This window comes from Eublepharis macularius, chromosome 12 (assembly GCF_028583425.1).
Source record: "Eublepharis macularius isolate TG4126 chromosome 12, MPM_Emac_v1.0, whole genome shotgun sequence".
NCBI classification, from domain to species: Eukaryota; Metazoa; Chordata; class Lepidosauria; order Squamata; family Eublepharidae; genus Eublepharis; species Eublepharis macularius.
The window spans coordinates 50085656-50104724 of record NC_072801.1 but is presented as its reverse complement, the minus strand read 5'-3'; the positions used below and the strand labels follow the sequence as shown (position 1 = coordinate 50104724).

General features: G+C 46.0%; 2 protein-coding genes across 2 annotated transcripts; both read right to left on the bottom strand.

Annotated features, from left to right (window-relative positions):
- Positions 1–463: 463 nt before the first annotated feature.
- On the bottom strand, positions 464–1444 carry LOC129339166 (olfactory receptor 11A1-like). Its single transcript, XM_054993770.1, has one exon. The coding sequence runs from the start codon at positions 1442–1444 to the stop codon at positions 464–466; it is 981 nt and encodes a 326-aa protein (XP_054849745.1).
- Positions 1445–9731: 8287 nt separating this feature from the next.
- On the bottom strand, positions 9732–10700 carry LOC129339165 (olfactory receptor 5B21-like). Its single transcript, XM_054993769.1, has one exon. The coding sequence runs from the start codon at positions 10698–10700 to the stop codon at positions 9732–9734; it is 969 nt and encodes a 322-aa protein (XP_054849744.1).
- Positions 10701–19069: the final 8369 nt, after the last annotated feature.

Genomic DNA, 19069 nt, shown 5'->3' with positions numbered 1-19069 from the left:
GCCAAAAACACACCCCTAGTTCTATCGTGGATGTATAAACAAGTTTCAGCTTGTGCTGGCTTTTATAAGTGGAATCCTTGACTAGAATTTCCCCTCAAAATAATGATATTACATCTAGGCAAAAGATTTCCTTTCCCTCAGGCCAGAGGGGAACCGATCTGTCAGACTTTCTCACACACTCTCCTCAACATCCTGCCAGCAACCAGGGCTGTTCCTGACTGGCCAATCAGAAAGAAGAGAACAATATGTCAATCAAGCTCATATTCCAGGCTATTATTAACTCCTTCCCTTACAAGTCTCTGAGTACATTCCGTCACTCCTGCACAAAGCTCAAATTAGGAATGGGTGTGGTAAATGCTTTTAAAAATGTATGTTTTCCTACCCATCCAGCCCATATATAAATAAAAACATGCCCGGAAGAAGTGATAAAAAGGCTAGAGAATTCAACATTGTCCATTCAATGCTACTGTAAAGACAAGGCCTTGAATTTCCATGATCTTATGCCATGAATAAGTTTACCAATAGATTTCCTAAGGGTCTCTTTCACCTCTCTGTTTCTCAGACTGTATATGAGGGGGTTGACCAGTGGTGTTAGAATGGTGTAAAAAACTGAGAACGCTTTGTTTAGCTTCCTTATATTTTCAGTATTAGGGAGCACATAGACAGTAATTAGAGTCCCATAATAGATTGTAACTACAAGCAGGTGAGAAGAGCAGGTGGAGAAGGCCTTTTTCCTACCAGTGGCAGAAGGGATCCTCAGAATGGCAGTGATGATAAACATGTATGATGTAAGAGTCAATAAAAAGGGAGGCATGGTGAAGATGGTGGAGAATATGGCTCCCGTCAGTTCAAAACTTTTTGAGTCACTGCAGGATATTCTCGCTACAGGGCTAAGGTCACAAAAGAAATGGTCAATTTCATTGGGGACACAGAAAGTCAACCTTGACATCAGATACATCATTACCGACATTGCCAGAAACCCATTAATCCATGACACAGAAGCCATGAAAAGGCAGGCTTTCATATTCATCATTGTTGCATAATGCAGGGGTTTGCATATTGCTAGGTACCTGTCATAAGACATTATAGCTAACAGGCCACATTCTGTAACTACCAAAGCTGCAAAGAAATAGAATTGGGCAATGCAACCAGGAATGGAAATGGCTTTGTCTCCAGTCAGGGAGCTGACAAGAACTTTGGGCAAGATTGTAGATGTGTAGAAAGTCTCCAAGCAGGACAGATTCCCAAGGAAAAAGTACATGGGAGTGTGAAGGTTATGGTTCAATACAACTAGTGCTATGATGAGCATGTTCCCAACCATAGTAGAGACATAGATCACTAGGAACAGCAGAAAAAAAACCATATCCAGATGCTGAAGGTCTCCAAATCCTAGAAGAATTAATTCTGTAACAATGGTTTGATTTGCACCATCTCCAATTCCCATTGTTTTTTTTTTCTAGAGAGAAGAAATATGAAACAACTCAGTGAACCTTTAACCAATGTTAACTGCTACATAAGGCTTGGTTGTTAATTTCATCAGCTGTAATGTTGCTGATGTTGATCTATATTCTTTCTCTTGGCCTACCTTAACAGATGCTGTATCACACAGCAAGATGAGATTCCAGCGCTATGTGCTTCACAAGTTCAGCATAATTATATCTACAGAACTAAAAAACACTTGGCCCTTTTTTAGCTACTCAGGTCCTTTACTTCGATTGGTGGTACAGAAGGTGATAAGGGATAGAAAATGTATTTTTTTAAAAAATCAGTAAAGGGCATTTTCACCATCCTATTTTATGACACTGCTGTGTAGAGCAGAAAAATTATTTTTCTATATCCACCAAAATTTCCTGTCTGATTCTTCAGGTGCTGCATTCATTATAACATAATTCATAATTCTGACTCAATGTACATTCAAGGAAAACATAATCAACAGCATAACAGGCTAAATTCAAGGGTGAAAGGTTCAAAGAGTGACTCTCCCAGGAAGCAAACCTACGAATTTTATGTTTTGTTTTGTTTTTTTAATTTTTCTTCATTACACTCTGCCTTTCTCCCTGATGGGCCACCAAAGCTGCTTACATCATTCACCTGTCCTTCATTTCTCCCCTTTGCAACAATTCTGTGAGGGAGATTTAGGCTGAGTGTGTGTGACTGGTCCTAGGTCACCCAGTGAACTTCCGTGGCAGAGGGGGGAATCTAACCTGTGTCAGTCAGATCCTAATCCAACACTCTAGCCATTACACCATACTGTTAGTTAATCTGTCCACTCAACCTACTTCAGTGAGTTGGCCAAGAATCTCTCTCACTGAAATTATTATGCTATGAAAAAGTCAAAGCTTGTACCAAGTATTTTGTAACCCCAAGAAAGCCACTTCCATTGTTTCCTTCCTTGATTCAGCTGGTCTGGTGTCAGCCAAGCCTATGTCACTGTCACAAGGCCTATACCTGTCAGCAAACGTTGTGGGCAAATGTCGTGGGTCCAGGAGGCAATGTAGCCCAGGTCCCACACTGCTAATAATAACTAGATCCCCTGCAATGCAATGTCACCCCTTTATTGTGCCATCCCAAGGAATTATGCAGTTGGCTTAGCCAAAGAACTGGCTCTTTATTGCCTGTACTGAAGCTGTAGTTTTGTCTTTTAGTTTTAAAGGAACAGGCCCTATGCCACCAGCACACCCAGCTATTTACGGGACACCACTAACTTCCTCAGGAAAATACAGTCCATTGACAACCTACCAGATGACACCATCCTAGCCACCATGGATGTGGAGGCCCTGTACACCAATATCCCACATGCAGATGGACTGCAAGCCATACAGAATATTATCCCGGACAAAACCACAGCACACCTCGCCACTGAACTTTGTCACTTCGTACTCACTCACAATTACTTCAAATTTGGTGACAACTTATATCTACAGGTTAATGGCACAGCCATGGGCACACGCATGGCACCACAATATGCTAACATATTCATGGAGGACTTGGAGCAACGCTTCCTCAGCTCCCATCCACTCGGTCTATTGTCTACAGCCAAGCCTTACTTTACAACTGTATCTGCTCCAGTGCTCTCGACCAAGACTCACACTTAAGAGATTTACAACAAGCATTTTTGAGACTACAGTACCCACCAAATGAAGTGAAGAAACAAATCAACAGGGTCAGACTAGTACCCAGAAACAGTCTGCTCCAGGACAAACCTAAAGGAACTAACAACAGAACACCATTGGTTGTCACCTATAGCTCCCAGCTCAAACCCATCCAACGTATCGTCAGTGAGCTACAACCCATCCTGGAAAATGATACCTCTCTCTCAGAAGCCCTGGGTGGAAGACCTTTCCTTGCCTACAGACAGCCCCCCAACCTTAAACGACTTCTCACCCACAATCATGAATCGGCCAGCAGAGTCACCAGCACAGATACCAGGCCCTGCAACAGACCCAGATGCCAGCTCTGCCCCTATATCTACCCAGGGAATACAATTACAGGACCCAATGGCATCAACTACACTGTCTCTGGCTCTTACAGCTGCTCATCCTCCAATCTGATATATGCCCTCATGTGCCAACAATGTCCTTCTGCTCTGTACATTGGACAAACCAGCCAACCTCTACGCAAAAGAATAAATGGACACAAATCTGACATTAGAAATGGAAACGTCCAAAAACCAGTGGGAGAACACTTCAATCTACCAGGACATTCCATCAAAGACTTAAAGGTCGCTGTAGTTCAACAGAAACCTTTCAAAAACAAAATCCAACGGGAGGCTGCTGAATTGGAATTCATATGCAAATTTGACTCAGTCAATCTGGGACTGAATAGGGACTATGAATGGTTATCACATTATCACAGGTAACAGTTTTCCTTTACAGAGGCGGGGTCTGGGGGAGCCCAGTGGCACCTGGCGTGGGCTTTCAGGGACCACAGTTCTCTTTGTCAGATGCATCTGACGGGGAGAGCTGTGGTTATCGAAGGCTTATACTACATAGGAATTGGATGGTCTAGCTATTTTACTGCTGCAAACTAACAGGGCAAACTCCCTTGAAGCCTCACTCAAGCCAACTGACCCCAAAAGGACACCAAAAGGAGATGTTTACATTTATTAGCAAAGGAATGTTTTGATTGCACCCTCCCTCTCTCCCCCCCAACTGCATCTTCTCTCTTCTCTCTCCTCCCCTCCTCTTCTATATTTGACCAGTTTATGTATCATGCATCTGACAAAGAGAACTTGATTCTCGAAAGCTTATGCTACAATAAAATTGGTTAGTCTTAAAGGTACTACTGGACTCTTTTTAATTCTGTTGAAAAGCTGCTTACCCATAGAATGTTTTAGGTATACCTCATTCTATTAAGTCTCCTTTGTAAAGTGAAATGAAATGTTCTTCTCTGCCTTTACTGTTTCTGTTCTTTTTTGCTGACCTGTAAAGCAAAGTCTTGTGCCTCTTCTGCCTGTACAGGAAAAAATGTTCCTCTTCTGCATTTTTGAACATGTACATGAAGATGCTTTTATATACTGATTGAGATACCTCTTACCATTCTCCTTTGTGGATGCATCTGAGATATCTCCCAGAAAGCTCATTTTCTCTTTATGCATCACTGAAATGAGGATCATCCCCTAAGGTCATATTCTAATGGGAATTTTTAAACTAATTCAAAATGTTTATGTTTAGGTACTTATGGGATTTATTACCTGCTTTTCCTAGAACTAAAGGTTGTTTGTGTATCTGAAGTGCCATCAAGTTGCAGTTGACTTATGATGACCCCAGAAGATTTTCAAGGCAAGACACAAATAAAAGTGGTTTGCAGTTGCCTGTCTCTGCTTAGCAACCCTTGACTTCCCTGGCAGTCTCCCATCCAAGTACTACTTAGGACTGACCCTGTTTAGTAGGGCTGTGCATCAAGAAAGTTCCCAGTTCAGTTTAGCTCCAGGAGTTCTGGAATCCTCTTGTTTAGTTCATAGTTTGCTTTGGTTCTGCCAGTCTTGGCTCGGAAATAATCTGTTTTGCGTTTTTGGTTTCGTTCTGTTGCACACGCACATGTGCAAATGCACAGGGTTCTTTTTTTGGGGGGGTCTGTTTTTGTGCTTAACCAAAAATAGCATCAACCATCAGTCCCCCTCCTAGTCCATTGACCCACTGAGATTTTCCTCAAGCACAATAACACACACACACAACAACAGCAACGAGTGTTGGCTGGTGGAGCAAGGGCAAGTTCCCAAGTAGAAGAATACTGCAACAAGTACAAAAAACAAGCCTGTTTCATGTTCACTTTTTTCTTTTTCTATAATGCCAGTAACTTACTACCTTTGCATTCTGCTGTTGCCTTTTGCTTTCATGTTTCCTTGTGCTTTGCTTCCACAATATGGGGTGAATCCAAATGCCTCTTTTTGATGCTCAGCATTCCACTGCAAAGCAGAGCATTCTCCCTGCCAGTTTTCTCTATCACCCAAGTTCAAGCAAGCAGATAGACAGAATGATTGGCTGAATCCCTCCCCCACCCAAACAGATTGCAGTTTTCTATTTGTACCAGGGGCAGGCAGGATTGTTTTTGAAAGGGAGGACTTGCACATTTGCCAATTGACTCAGATAAAGAGAGAGCCCTGAAAAACTACAGAAGTAGTCCTGAACAGGTCTACTCATATGTAAGTCCTATGTTATTCAATACTGCTTACTCCCAGGGAAGTCTCTTTCAAATTGCAATGCAGCCTATTCCTTCCAAGTGTTTCAAAAGCTGTTAGGAGGGGAGGGGGGGTCTCCCCTGCAAGCACTGGATTGGCAGGGAGGGAGACTCATTTTTAAGGTAGCTACAGGGTAGGGTGGTGGGGTGAGGCACTCATGCTTCACACATTAGTTTCATTCCCCCTTTCAGCCAACAGAGTTGATAGAGAGCTGCCCACTGATAACCGGTATTAGAGATGGGCACGAACAGCATTACAAGCATCAAAAACCCACGAAAATGGTGATTGCGTGATTGTGACCCGGCGGATCGTGATCATCCACAGCCAATGATCCAGCAGTTGGGAGAGGCCTGGATCGTGGCGTTCGAGTTCGGTTTGGGAATCCAGACACTCAGGTGCCAGCAATCTATCCCCCTGGCAATGGAGCCAGGGGAATGCCTGAGCTCTGTCAGCCCTCTCGCCCTGGAAACCCAAATGAAAGCCCAGCTTTCCTTGATCAGCAGGGTTTCCTTCCAACCATGGAGCTGCAAAGCAGTTACAAGTTGGGAGAAGACACCCAGGGGAGGGAGGGGGAAGGGGGTGTTCTGTAGCCATGGGCACGCCAATCTCATCACTGCAAACCCTGATAGGCAGCTCTGACAGCCAAACACAGACCTCCTGTGTTGCTGAATGGGACCCATGCTTATAAGTAGCCATGGGCTGGGAACAGCGGTGCGCCCCGCTGCGTTTTCCACGATCCACGATCCGGGTTCGGTTCGGGGACGGGAGATGGTCGTTGCTGTTTGGGAATGTGGGATCATGGTCCGCACCAAATCACGATCCACTGGTTCGATACATTTTTTTGGTTCATGCCCGTGGTCTAACCACTACCACCCTCCTCTGCTCTCTAAACCATTTTTTTAATTTAAAAAACATCAGAACGCTGCAGCTTCCTTTCTCAAAGGGTTGTGGAAACTGTTCCCTCTTTATTTTATTTTTAAATTTTTTAGCAAGGAAGGATCATAAGGCTGCAGTGTCATTTCTCAAAGAGCTGTGGAAACTGCTTCCTTCCTCCTCCGCTCTCCACACACATCTATATTTTCCCCGCCACTTTGGCATTAAGAGAAGCCAGAAACAAGCCCCAAGCAACTGACTATCCATTCTCCACCTTTTTAATTAGGGGAGAGTTGCAACACTGTGAGACATTCATGCATTCTACCTCTTTAAGCACAATGTATGTCCTCTTTCCCTTATTTACAACTGGGGCTTATCTTCACTTGATTTGGAAATAGGGATAGGGGACTCATCTCAATAATCTGCCTTATCCATCTCAGAACACTGTCATGTGATGTGAAGATAATGCCTTTTTGAAGGCTAGCTGCATTTGAACATTTTGCTCTGACAGAGACGCGCCACTTTGTGTCAAGCAAACAATTCAAACCACTCCAGAGCAAAGCAGATACTTTATTATAATTCAATGCCTATTACTGTTTCACATCTTTTTATGTCATTCCAGACATACCACAGCACCTTTTTATGACTTATCTCATTGAACAGATGAGAAGGGGTCATGGCAGAGCTGTGCTATAATATTATCAGGTGTGGAGAAATGATGTCTGGCTCCTGAACTCCATCCTAGATGTCCCCATGTGTTTTTAATAACAATATTGACCAGTCTAGGAAATAATTCTGAGAAATCAGCTGTTTCTTAAATTGTTTTCACCAGTTCACGTGCTCATCATTCAAAAATCCTGTTCAGGCCAAACATGAGGGCTAACAAGCTGAAACTTAATTCTGGCAAAAAGAAGGTGCTACTGGTGGAGGTGATTAAGGAACTTGGCTAGCTCCTCTTTTAGGTGGGCTTATACTCCCCTAAAGGAGTAGTGTGGGGGGTCCTGCTGGACCTGGACCTCCTGTTTGACAGACAGGTGATAGCAGTGGCCAGTAGAGCTTTTCACCAGCTTTGGCTGATACAGGAGCTGTGGCCATTCCTGAGCAGAAAAGTTCTTGCTGCTGCAGTGCATGCCCTGGTAACTTCTAGATTAGTAAACTGCAGTGTGGTCTGCATGAGGCTACCCTTGTAGACTGTCTGGAAGCTATAACTGGTACAGACTGCTGTGATCAGAATGTTGACTGGAATCTAGGATTGTCAGGATGAGCCTGGAAACAGGAAGGAGGGTTGGAGCAGGGATATGGTGGGGCAGCATCACAAACATGATATTGTCTCTTTCGGGAAAACACAGAAGTGATGGTGATAGCTCTAAGAACTGCCAGAATCCAGTGATTCCTACAGCTACCACCATTGCTTCTAGGTTTGCCCTAGAAGTATGCTTTGGTTGTCTGTGAGGGGTTTGGAGGGGAGGTATAGGACTTGGTATCCCAACTACAGTGTTACAAAAGGAGTAGGGACCATATCACTCTAGTCTTATTCCATCTACACTGATGTTCAATTTGTTTCCAGGCATAATGCAAGGTACTAGTATTGACCGTTAAAGCCATTTATGGCTTGAGTCCTGCATACCTGAAGGACTACCTACTCTCTTACGAACTTGCCCAACCACGTAGCTCATCTTCACAGGCCCTATTTTGACTGTTCCCACTATTCAAGGCTAGATGGGTGGCACAACCAAAAAAAGACCTTCTTGGTTGCAGCACTGTAAATTTGGGAAGGGGAAAATACAAGGGCCAAGTTACAACCTAAAATGTATATATATTCCAAAAAGGTATTTATTATAGGTGTGCCTGAATAGCAGCTAAATGCATATGTTAAAAATTCCTAAAACGTTCTCCATACACAGATGATGATACAGTCCAATGACCAATACAAAGACAGACCATATGCTTTTCAGCCTTAAGGCCTTCCTCAGTGATCAATTGTATAATATTTATGATAATCAAACACACCCACACATTCAGAAACCAGTATAAATATGCTCCTGATGTTCTTATCTTTTATATTGTGTGGTATAATATAAATTGTTGCAGCAGGTTGTGGATGGCACTCACATGATGCATTTCATTTGATATTGTATTCTGAGGCTTGGTTGGGTGTTTTATCAATCTGCAGTTGCAGTAAAGTGTTACTTTAACCTCATAAAGTTCAGCTATATAAAAAATAGAAAGGTGATGCAATATCCCCCATGTCATATGGAGATATGCTCCCATGGGAGGTGGAGGAGAGGGGGAGAAGACAGCGAGACAAGAGAAGGGGGGGAAATCTGCTGACCTTAAAAGAATACAATACTTAAAAGAATACAATAGGCACACATCCAAAATAAATTTCTGACACAGCAAGTCCAGTCCACGTCTTCATTTAGTCCCCAAGGTGTCAACATATGAAGGTGGTGAACCCAAAATATTCCTCTTTTCTGAAGGAGTTTGTGTAAGCCTGAAGATATGTTCTGTATACATTCCACAACCAAGAATCACAGCTGCTTTTCTATGTGACACAGGTAGTGAGATAGTGATTAACAAGCGGGGAGTTCTAATACAACTCTTACGTTCACATGTTTGAACTTTGACTAGTGTAGTAGCCGTTCCCTTCTCACATACATTAAATTACAGAGACACTGGATCACATAGGTAACTCCCTTTGAATTACAGTTACTAAAGAATTAATTACAAATGTCCTAGTGTTAGACGAATTTTGAAAAAAAAAATTAGTCACAGAACTGCAACTTTAAAAACTTCTGTGACTAAATTTTTTTTTTCAAGTTTCACCTTTCAATTGAAACATCTGATAAATTTAAGGGGAATTAAAAAGGATTTGAAAATACTCATGGAGTTTCTCAGTGGGTGTTTGCATTGAGAGTCTCATTGATATTCGCTGCTGCTGCTGCTGCTGCTGCTGCTGCTACTACTACTACTACTACTACTACTACTACTACTACTACTAGTAGTAGTAGTAGTAGTAATAATAATAATAATAATAATAATAATAGAGATTTCTATTAGAGGAAGGACTCCTCCTCTTGGAGGAATAGATCATTCCTCACTTAGTCGAAGGAAACCATTCAGTTCAGCACATAAAGAGTTCTCCTTTTTTATTAAAAAAATGATTTAAAGGAAAAGATTAGCTTGTGGCTCTCTGTTTACCTACAATAGACAAATATTTCCTCAAAAGTCTTTGCAAGGATTCCTTTACTTCTTTATTTCGAAAGCTGTATATGAGGGGGTTGATTAGAGGAGTCAGGACTGTATAAAACAGAGAGAAAATTTTGTTCATATCTTTCAGTGACGGGGACGTTGGTATCATATACACAATTATTAGAGTACCATAATATAAGATGACAACAATAAGGTGAGAAGAGCAAGTAGAAAAGGCCTTTTGCCTTCCACTGGTGGATGGGATCTTCAAGACAGTGATGACAATATAAGTATAGGAAATCAGGGTCAAGACAAATGGAATCATGGAGAATGTGAAGGAGCATATCAAAGCCACAATCTTCAGCAGAGCTATGTCACTACAGGAGAGACTGAGAAGCGGTTCAAAATCACAGAAAAAGCTATCGATTTCATTAGGTCCACAGAACGTAATTTGAAGCATTAAGGCGATGATGATAGCAATGGCTAAAAATCCGCTTACCCAAGACAGACTTGCTAGCTGGCAGCAAAGTCCATCCTGCATAAGGACTGCATAATGAAGAGGCTTGCATATGGCTATGTAGCGATCATAAGACATTACAGATAACAAATAGCATTCAGTACATACCAGTGAAGCAATGAAGTAAAACTGTACAATACAGCCACTAACAGAAAGTCTTTTATCTCCAGTTATGAGGCTGGCCAACATCCTAAGTAAAATGGTGGAACTGTAGAAGATCTCCAAGCAAGAGAGATTCCCTAGGAAGTAGTACATGGGTCGGTGAAGGTGCCGATCAGCAACAACTAGTACAACTAATAGGATGTTCCCAGCCATGGTAATAATGTAAGTTGAAAGAAACACCAGGAAGAGAAGAATCTGAAATTGAGGGGATGTTTCGAATCCTAAAAGAATAAATTCTGTGATGATTGTTTTGTTTTTCCACTCTGTAATTGCCATTCATAATAACATGGGATAAATTAGAATGCTACACAGTCATGTTAAAATCCATTAAAATTCTGATTCATGAATATCAAACAGTATGCCTTTGATGGCTCTCACATGATCGTGATGACATCAACATTGCAGAAATATCTTCAAAAGAAGAATCAAAAGAAGAATCTTTAAAACATGTGAATTTCAAATCTTGAAACTTGAAACGCTGGCTTCTTCAAAACAAGGTCTCTGAGTTTCAGGAATTTCAAAACTTTAACCAATGTGTCAGCTCAGCACTAGAAGCTGTTATATTTTAAATTAGAAAGACAAATACAAAAGAAACATACTTTATTTGAAATTATTTGGATTTTCTTGCCTATAAAATGATTGTTTTAAAAAAAATAAAAATGGAGTTTAGTCCTAAATATTTAATAAATTAATGAGCATTTAATAAATATTTCTAAGGGCTATATTTGACTCTATGTATAATAACTGGGAATATCATAAATACTGGTGTTGCCATTCTCCTCCCTAATGATGAATTGAGAATGGGGCTAGCCAATAATTATGTACTACTCCCAACACACAGCCCCATAGATGCTCATAAAAATGCAATGGCGTTGACTGAGTTCCAAGCAGAAGCTGAAAGATCATTTTGCTTTTTTGTGATGCTGAAAACTTCCCAAAGGTATTTTAGCCTGACCTGAGCAAAGATGTAAATGGATTCTTAAGACACACGTTATTACCTTTGTTCGGCAATGTATTCATTTAGTGAATTAACGTCCTTGATCTTTTGACATTCTTGAAGGATAACGTTGCTGGTGATTATAGGACCCAGTCATAGTGAACATACAGAAGATGATAAGCACTATGATGTACATAGTTGGATCTCCGTCATTGTGCCTCTGCCATGGATGTTGGCTTTGAAATATATTACGGCTAGAAAGGACCATTTCCTATGAGTGGTCTTCTGTCCTTTGGTAACATGAAACCAGAATATGAATCTTAATCTTGTTATGGTTCATAAATAGATAATGTAGGAAAAGATTGATTATATGATGTGCCTCATTCTATCACCATCAATATGCTTTGCTCTTTGGGACAGAAGAAATGATTATAATGTTTAAAGATCACATTTCCTTAGGGATAAATGTCATGTACTCAAAGCATACATCTCTCTTGATTCATCAAGAAGTTGTGGGAAATTCCCTTGATGTTGCTCCTGAAGGGAATTGGAAATAAACATGAAAGGAAAATTAAACAAGTTGCTTATTATTGGGCAGTGGAAAGAAGAAGCAGTCAAAGAATGTAGGGAGAACCCAGCTGCATCAAGCTACCAGTTAATCTTGCCCTACATTCTGTTTACCACAGTGACCAGCCATGTAACTCAGTTATAGAGCATCTGCTCGGCATGCAGCAGGACACAGGTATAATCCCTGGCAAATGGATCAGTTAGTAGGTGATGTGAAAAGCCTTTACCCAAGCCCCTGAAGAGTTGCTGCCGGTACTGATCTTGATGGACCAATGGTTTGATTCATTACAAAGCAGCTTCAAATGTTCATGTGTTTGTACTCTTACAATGCGGCACTTACCCATACGGCAGCAAGGCTGCTCGGATGGGGGCCGGGTTTGCCGCTCCGGAAGGAGCAAAGACAGCCCGCGCTTAAGCCCATCCGGGCATTGGCCTGGGGGCGGAGCAAACGGCTAGTTAGCCGGTTCCGCCCCACAGGCCTTCCTCAGTCGCCACGTGTCTGCTCGAGGGAGAGGTGCACGTAGCAACTCTCCGAGAGCAGGGCCGGCGGCTGTGAGGCCTGTGCAGGGGCCTCGAGAGCACTTTGCGGAGGACGGTCGGCAGCCTCGGCGGCCTTGGTCGGATTGGGCAAGCGGCCGGGCGGAGAGCCTGCTGCCGCTCGCCGGCCACTCGCGACCCGCGTCTGCCGGGTGCGGCCCGCCTCGGCTTCTTCGAGGCAGGCCAAGTCCCGGCGATCAGTCCGCGGCGCGGGAGCGAGCGCCTGGGCCTGCGGCTGCGGTCGGAGTCAGGTGACTCGGCGCCTGCCTTCCCGGCTCGGCCGGCTTCAGTCCGTGCGCCTCGCCGCCGTTGCGGCTCGCGCGGCCGCGCCTTAATTGTTGAGGGGTTGTGAGTCCCCTCTGGGCAGCAGTTCGGCTGCACCTGTTACTTCGAGTTGCTTGGCTTCTCGTTTGATGGCCAGTTTTATATGGATAGGGCATTGCCGATGGGTTGCTCGATTTCGTGTGCAGCCTTTGAGCGTTTCAGCTCGTTTCTGGAATGGGCCCTCAGGTCACGGCTTCGGTGCCGCGCCACGGCCCATTATTTAGATGATTTCCTTTTCGTTGGGCCCCCCGGGGGGGGCCAGTGTCACCGCCTTTTGACAGGCTTTATTGCCTTGGCGGCTGAGTTGGGCGTGCCTCTCGCCCACGAGAAAATGGAAGGTCCGGCTACTACCCTCACCTTTTTGGGGATTGAGCTGGACACAATCAGGCAGGCCTCCCGGTTGCCTGCCCAGAAGCTCTTCGACCTCAGAACGCGGCTGGCCCTTTTTAAAGGGAAGAAGAAAGCCACGTTGCGTGAGCTCCAGCAGCTGGTGGGGCATTTAAATTTCGCCTGCCGGGTCGTAGCCCCCGGCAGAGCCTTCCTCCGGCGCTTGTGCGATGCCATGGGGGGACTTCGTCTCCCCCATCATCGCCTTTCCATCAATAGGGGGATGAGGGAGGACCTGGAAGTATGGGAGGCATTCCTCAGGGACTTTAACGGGGTCTCATTTTGGAGGGAGCCGCTTATGTTAGCGGCGGATATGCAGGTCGCCTCCGACGCTTCGGGGTCCCTGGGGTTTGGTGTCTATTTTCAAGGTCACTGGTGTGCCGAACGGTGGCCGGTACAATGGGTCAGAAAGGGATGGTGTAAGGACCTCACCTTTCTGGAACTGTTTCCGATCCTAGTAGCAGTGCATCTTTGGGGGGACACCTTGGCAAACCACTCTGTCCACTTTTGGTGCGACAATCAGGCGGTGGTTCATGTCCTCCGGTCCCTTACATCTAGGTCATCGAGGGTCATGAGGTTGGTTCGTGCCTTCACCCTTCGGTGTTTAAAACTTAATATTTTGTTTCTGGCTAGGCATGTCCCTGGGTTGGACAATAGCGTGGCAGATGCTCTGTCTCGCTTTCAGGTTCCCCGGTTTCGGCAGCTTGCCCCCGAGGCGGACGCCGCACCGACCACGATGCCGTGGGAACTGTGGAACCTTGGAGGCTAGAGGCTGAAAGGGCTATTCAACTGGCACTGGCCCCCAGCTCGCGGTGGTCGTACGATCGAGCAGTGCGTCAATTTGCTGGTTTTAGGGGGAATGCAGGTTTGCAACAGGTATGGCCTATACCAGTGCAGCACCTCATGCAGTTCTGCGTGGCTCAGAGAGGTACTGGGTTGTCGGTTAAGTCTATCAGGGGTCAGCTAGCGGCTTTAGCCTTCGCTAGTAAGGCCAAGGGTCTTGCAGATCTGACGGGCGATTTCCGTTTGCGGAAAATGCTTGAAGGGTGGTCCCGTGAAACTGGGACTCGCAGGGACGATAGGCAGCCAATTTCCCCTACTATTCTTAGGGGTTTAGGCGAGCTTTGGGATAAGTTATGTCGCTCTCAGTTTGAAGCGGCGTTGTTTCATGCGGCTTCCCTTACCGCATTTTTTGGGGCGCTTAGGGTCAGCGAATTGGTGGCCCTGGCACGGGCTGATCACTCGGGCCGTGCCTTGAGGGCGCAGGATCTCAAATTCGAGGGTGACGAGGTCACCCTCAGGGTACGGAGATCCAAGACCGACCAGGCGGGTAAGGGATTCATGTTACGTTTAGGCATCTGTGCTGAACCTGGCCTATGCCCGGTCAGCGCTTTGAGGTGCTACGTGGCTCTTCGGGGAGAGGGTGACGGGCTGCTTTTCCGGCACGAGGATGGCTCCCCATTGACCAAATATCAGTTTTGGTCGGTGACTGGGAAGGCTTTGTCGGAACTGGGTCTTGACGGCTTGAAATTTGGGACTCATTCTTTCAGGATTGGGGCGGCTTCGACGGCCGCGGCTATGGGGTACCCGGGCCCAGTTATACAGCGACTGGGATGCTGGCGGTCGGCGGCCTTCCGATCTTATGTCCGCCCTTTGGGCGGAGAGGTGAACACTTCTTGACTTTGGTCTCTTTGCAGGTGCGGCGGCTTGCTACACGAGGAAGAGGGTTTTGATTTGCGGCCATAGTATAGTCTTTTGGGCTGCTCGTCAAGCAAAGAAGACCCAGTTCGGCTCGCAGTTGGGCCTCAGTTTGTGGGCTACGGTGGAATGGCAGGGTCGCAGAGGTTTGAGGTGGCCTGGTCTCTTGCCGCTCCTTTTTGAGGGAAGGTGTGGCCCCCTGCCGGACATTCTGGTAATCCACCTCGGTGGCAATGATCTTGGCCTTGTGAAGGGTAAGGCCCTATCCTTGCAGGCGGAGGCCGACCTGTGGTGGATTAAAGAGCGTTGGCCTGACACGCTCATTATATGGTCGGCAATACTTCCCCGTCGTGTATGGAGGGAAGCTTTGGACCCTGTTGGGATTGAAAGGGCACGTCATAGGGCTAACAGGGCCTTGGAGAAGGCCTTGGGCCGGGGTCTTGGGATATATCTGCCACATCCCGCTATAAAGGCTGAGGTGGCTGACCTTTATCGTAGCAATGGGGTCCACCTGTCGGTGAGTGGCAATGACATTTTCCTGGAGGATTTGCGGCAAGGGCTCAGGTTGGCCATAAGCCACCTGTGGGGTGCTAGGGCCTAAGCAGAGGCTTGACCCTTAGCAGTGGCAGGTAGGATAGCTTGAGCGGGCCGGTGACCCCTTGGCACATTCCCATTAGTTGGGAAATGGGGGTCTGTCAGGAGCGGCTGGTGAGGCTGTACGGCTGCCAGCTGCGAGGGCAGACTGCCTGGTGGGGAACCCTGACAAGGCCGCCCCTAGGCTCCACGGCTAGTGGGGGCTGGTGCTTTGAAGGGGAACCACTCGCCTGGCCGCCGGGTCCCAGCCATCCTCTGGATGGAACACCCCCGGGGCAGCAGGGGTCACCCAGACAGGTCAAGGCGGTGGTCCGGTAGGACCCCAGGGCTTGACCTGTACCGCAGTTAGATCCCTTGCCGCAATGACAGGTTTATGTTATGTTGGTTAATTAATAAAGTGGCCCTGTTTATATCCCAATACGGTCTCTGTCTTTTATTCCGACTGGAGTGGCAATGCGGCACTTACCCATACGGCAGCAAGGCTGCTCGGATGGGGGCCGGGTTTGCCGCTCCGGAAGGAGCAAAGACAGCCCGCGCTTAAGCCCATCCGGGCATTGGCCTGGGGGCGGAGCAAACGGCTAGTTAGCCAGTTCCGCCCCACAGGCCTTCCTCAGTCGCCACGTGTCTGCTCGTCCCACCCACCTCTCCCTGTTACAGTGCGGGATTAGCCGGTCGCCGTTTTACGGGGCCAGGTAGGAATTTTTTCTTCTTCCCCAATTGGCCAACAGGGAAGTTGTTTTTCGCCTACCTCGTACTGTGGGACATATTTAAACTGGTGGTTGGTGGAATGTATATAGTTTGGCCACTGGCAGGTAGGATAGCTTGAGCGGGCCGGTGACCCCTTGGCACATTCCCATTAGTTGGGAAATGGGGGTCTGTCAGGAGTGGCTGGTGAGGCTGTATGGCTGCCAGCTGCGAGGGCAGACTGCCTGGTGGGGAACCCTGACAAGGCCGCCCCTAGGCTCCACGGCTAGTGGGGGCTGGTGCTTTGAAGGGGAACCACTCGCCTGGCCGCCGGGTCCCAGCCATCCTCTGGATGGAACACCCCCGGGGCAGCAGGGGTCACCCAGACAGGTCAAGGTGGTGGTCCGGTAGGACCCCAGGGCTTGACCTGTACTGCAGTTAGATCCCTTGCCGCAATGACAGGTTTATGTTATGTTGGTTAATTAATAAAGTGGCCCTGTTTATATCCCAATACGGTCTCTGTCTTTTATTCCGACTGGAGTGGCAATAGAATCCTAAGCAGAGTTACTTCAGTCTAAGTCCATTGATTTCAGCTTACTCCATTGATTTCAGTTTAGGATTTCACTTCTATAACAACAACAGCAACAACAACAACAACAATAACTGTGTGCTTATATACTGCTCTTCTGGATAGATTAGGTCCACACTCAAAGTAATTAACAAAGTCAGTGTTATTATTTTCACAATACAGGTGGGAAGCTGAGGCTGAGAGGTGCGGCTAACCCAAGGCCACCTACAGATGTCACAGAAGTAGTGGGAGTCAAATCAGCAGAGTGCTGGCTTGGAGACCAGTCACTTAACCACTATGCTATAGCAGCTCTTGCTTGAAGTCTACAAGGAAATCATGAAGTAAATAACTCTCCTGTCCTTTTGCTCGACCCTCCAGCAACTGGCCTTCTCTTGAGAAGCAACATACAAATCTCCTAATAAATAAATAGAAGCAGACTGTCTCTGACCACAGCGGCTCCATTATGGCCAGCAGTCATCGATATATTTCTTTGTCAAGTCTCTTTAAAAACCTGTGCTAGTGGCTGTCAAAAATATATGGCGGTGAATTCAGTAAATTAATCTTGTATTGTCTTTTCTTTTGTCTGTCCTGCTAGCCATCAATTTCATAGGATAATCAAGAGTTTTAGTATTATAAGAGAGAATATTTTAAGCATTCTTTTACTCAATACAATGCACACTTTTCTAAAACTTTGCAATGTACCTACACAATACGGCCACACCTCCATGCAGCTTTAGCTGCTAACAGAGGGGGCCATGCATTGCTCACCTGGCAGGATGGAGAGTGGAGCAGTTGTCGTCAACACTCGGCCCACCCTCCTCACCCTGTTTTGGTGCAGGTCTAGTCCCAAATTGGAACCAGATTGAGGGGTTTTTTTCACCTACCTTGCACCAGGACTTGAGTGGAGGAAATTGGTTTGTGTGGGGCTGTTAGGTGTGTCATTGGTGGGATAGAGTTTTGTGAGAAGCAGCGGGCTGGTGAGCACTCTTGGCACTTCCCTATTGAGGGGGAAGAGGGGTCTGCTAGGAGTGGCTGGTACTGCTTGTGACGGCTGCCAGTGCACGTGGACTGACTGCCTGGGGAACCCCATGTGCAAGTCCTTCCCTCACTGCTGTACAGCTGAGGCTTGGAGCTTGAAAGGGGGGAACCAATTTGCCTGGCTGGTCAGGTCTCCTAGCCATCCCCTGGGATGGCTCGCACCCAGGGCTTCGGGGCTTGCCCAGACAGGTCAAGGCAGAGGTCCTGGAGTGACCATGTGGCTTGACCTGTACCACTTTTACCCTTGCCACAGTTTTGGGATTGAGGTTATTTTAATGAAGTGGCCCTTAGATCCAACACTTGTGTCCGCCTCTTCATTTTGACTAGGTGGGCAATCATATTTTCACCCTAAACTAAAATGCCTCAAAGTTTTTAAGCTTTGTAGAGAAGGTTCTTCAGCCCCTTCTTTAACCTTTTGATCACTTTTTTTCTCCAAAATTTCCTGTTCTCCAATGGCCTTGGTGACTGGGCAACCAGATTTGTACACAGTATTACAAATGTAGCCACAACAGAGGTTTATATAAGAACTATTATGATGATAGTTGACTATGGTTTATCAAAACAGTTGCCCTCATTTCATTATCTTCAAAATTATTATTTAATATACATTTTGTTATGCATTTATATTTGCATCTCTCAATGTGATGTTGCAAACCACTGATGCCCAGGTGCAGTCTTAGTGATTCTGGGTCCCTGGAGTCCAAAATCACTGCCAACGCACACTGGAATTCACCAAGATCAGCCTTGGGACCAACTGAGAGGTGGCTCTTGTTTTGTGAAAGGTGGACATATGAATGCACACAGCCACTGCTGTGCCAACATCTACCCAAGGTCTGGAGGGAAGGGAAGGTGTGGGCTTTGCCACCCTTCACTGGAGGCCACTGGAGTTCTGATTACCACTGCTATGACCTTTCAGAGCTGGCAGAAAAGGTGGATCTGGGTAGGACATTAGAACACTCTCAAGATAAAAAGGAAGAGAGGGAGTCATATGATAGGTGGCAAAGGAAAGACCCACTGACCTAGTAGGAGATGAAGAGGTGATGGGCTTTGTCACTCACAGGGAGCTGAATTTTGTAATCTCTAAATCACATGTTACTTTTTACATGTCTTTACCATGGGGATTTGCAGCTCCAGTGGCACCTTCTGTGTACAAAGTGCAGACAGGCTCTGTTCTGATTGGAGCTGTGAAGGTGGGTGAAGAGAAGCTCGCAGTGTGATGTACTGATTAGAGTGTCAGACTAGAATCTGGGATTGAAATCTCCACTCTGCCATGGAAGTTTGCTGGGTGCCCTTGGGTGAGTCACACGCTCT

Excerpts from the sequence above, each read along its gene's own strand:
- LOC129339166 (XM_054993770.1), bottom strand. The coding sequence starts at position 1,444 with ATGGGAATTGGAGATGGTGCAAATCAAACCATTGTTACAGAATTAATT.
- LOC129339165 (XM_054993769.1), bottom strand. The coding sequence starts at position 10,700 with ATGGCAATTACAGAGTGGAAAAACAAAACAATCATCACAGAATTTATT.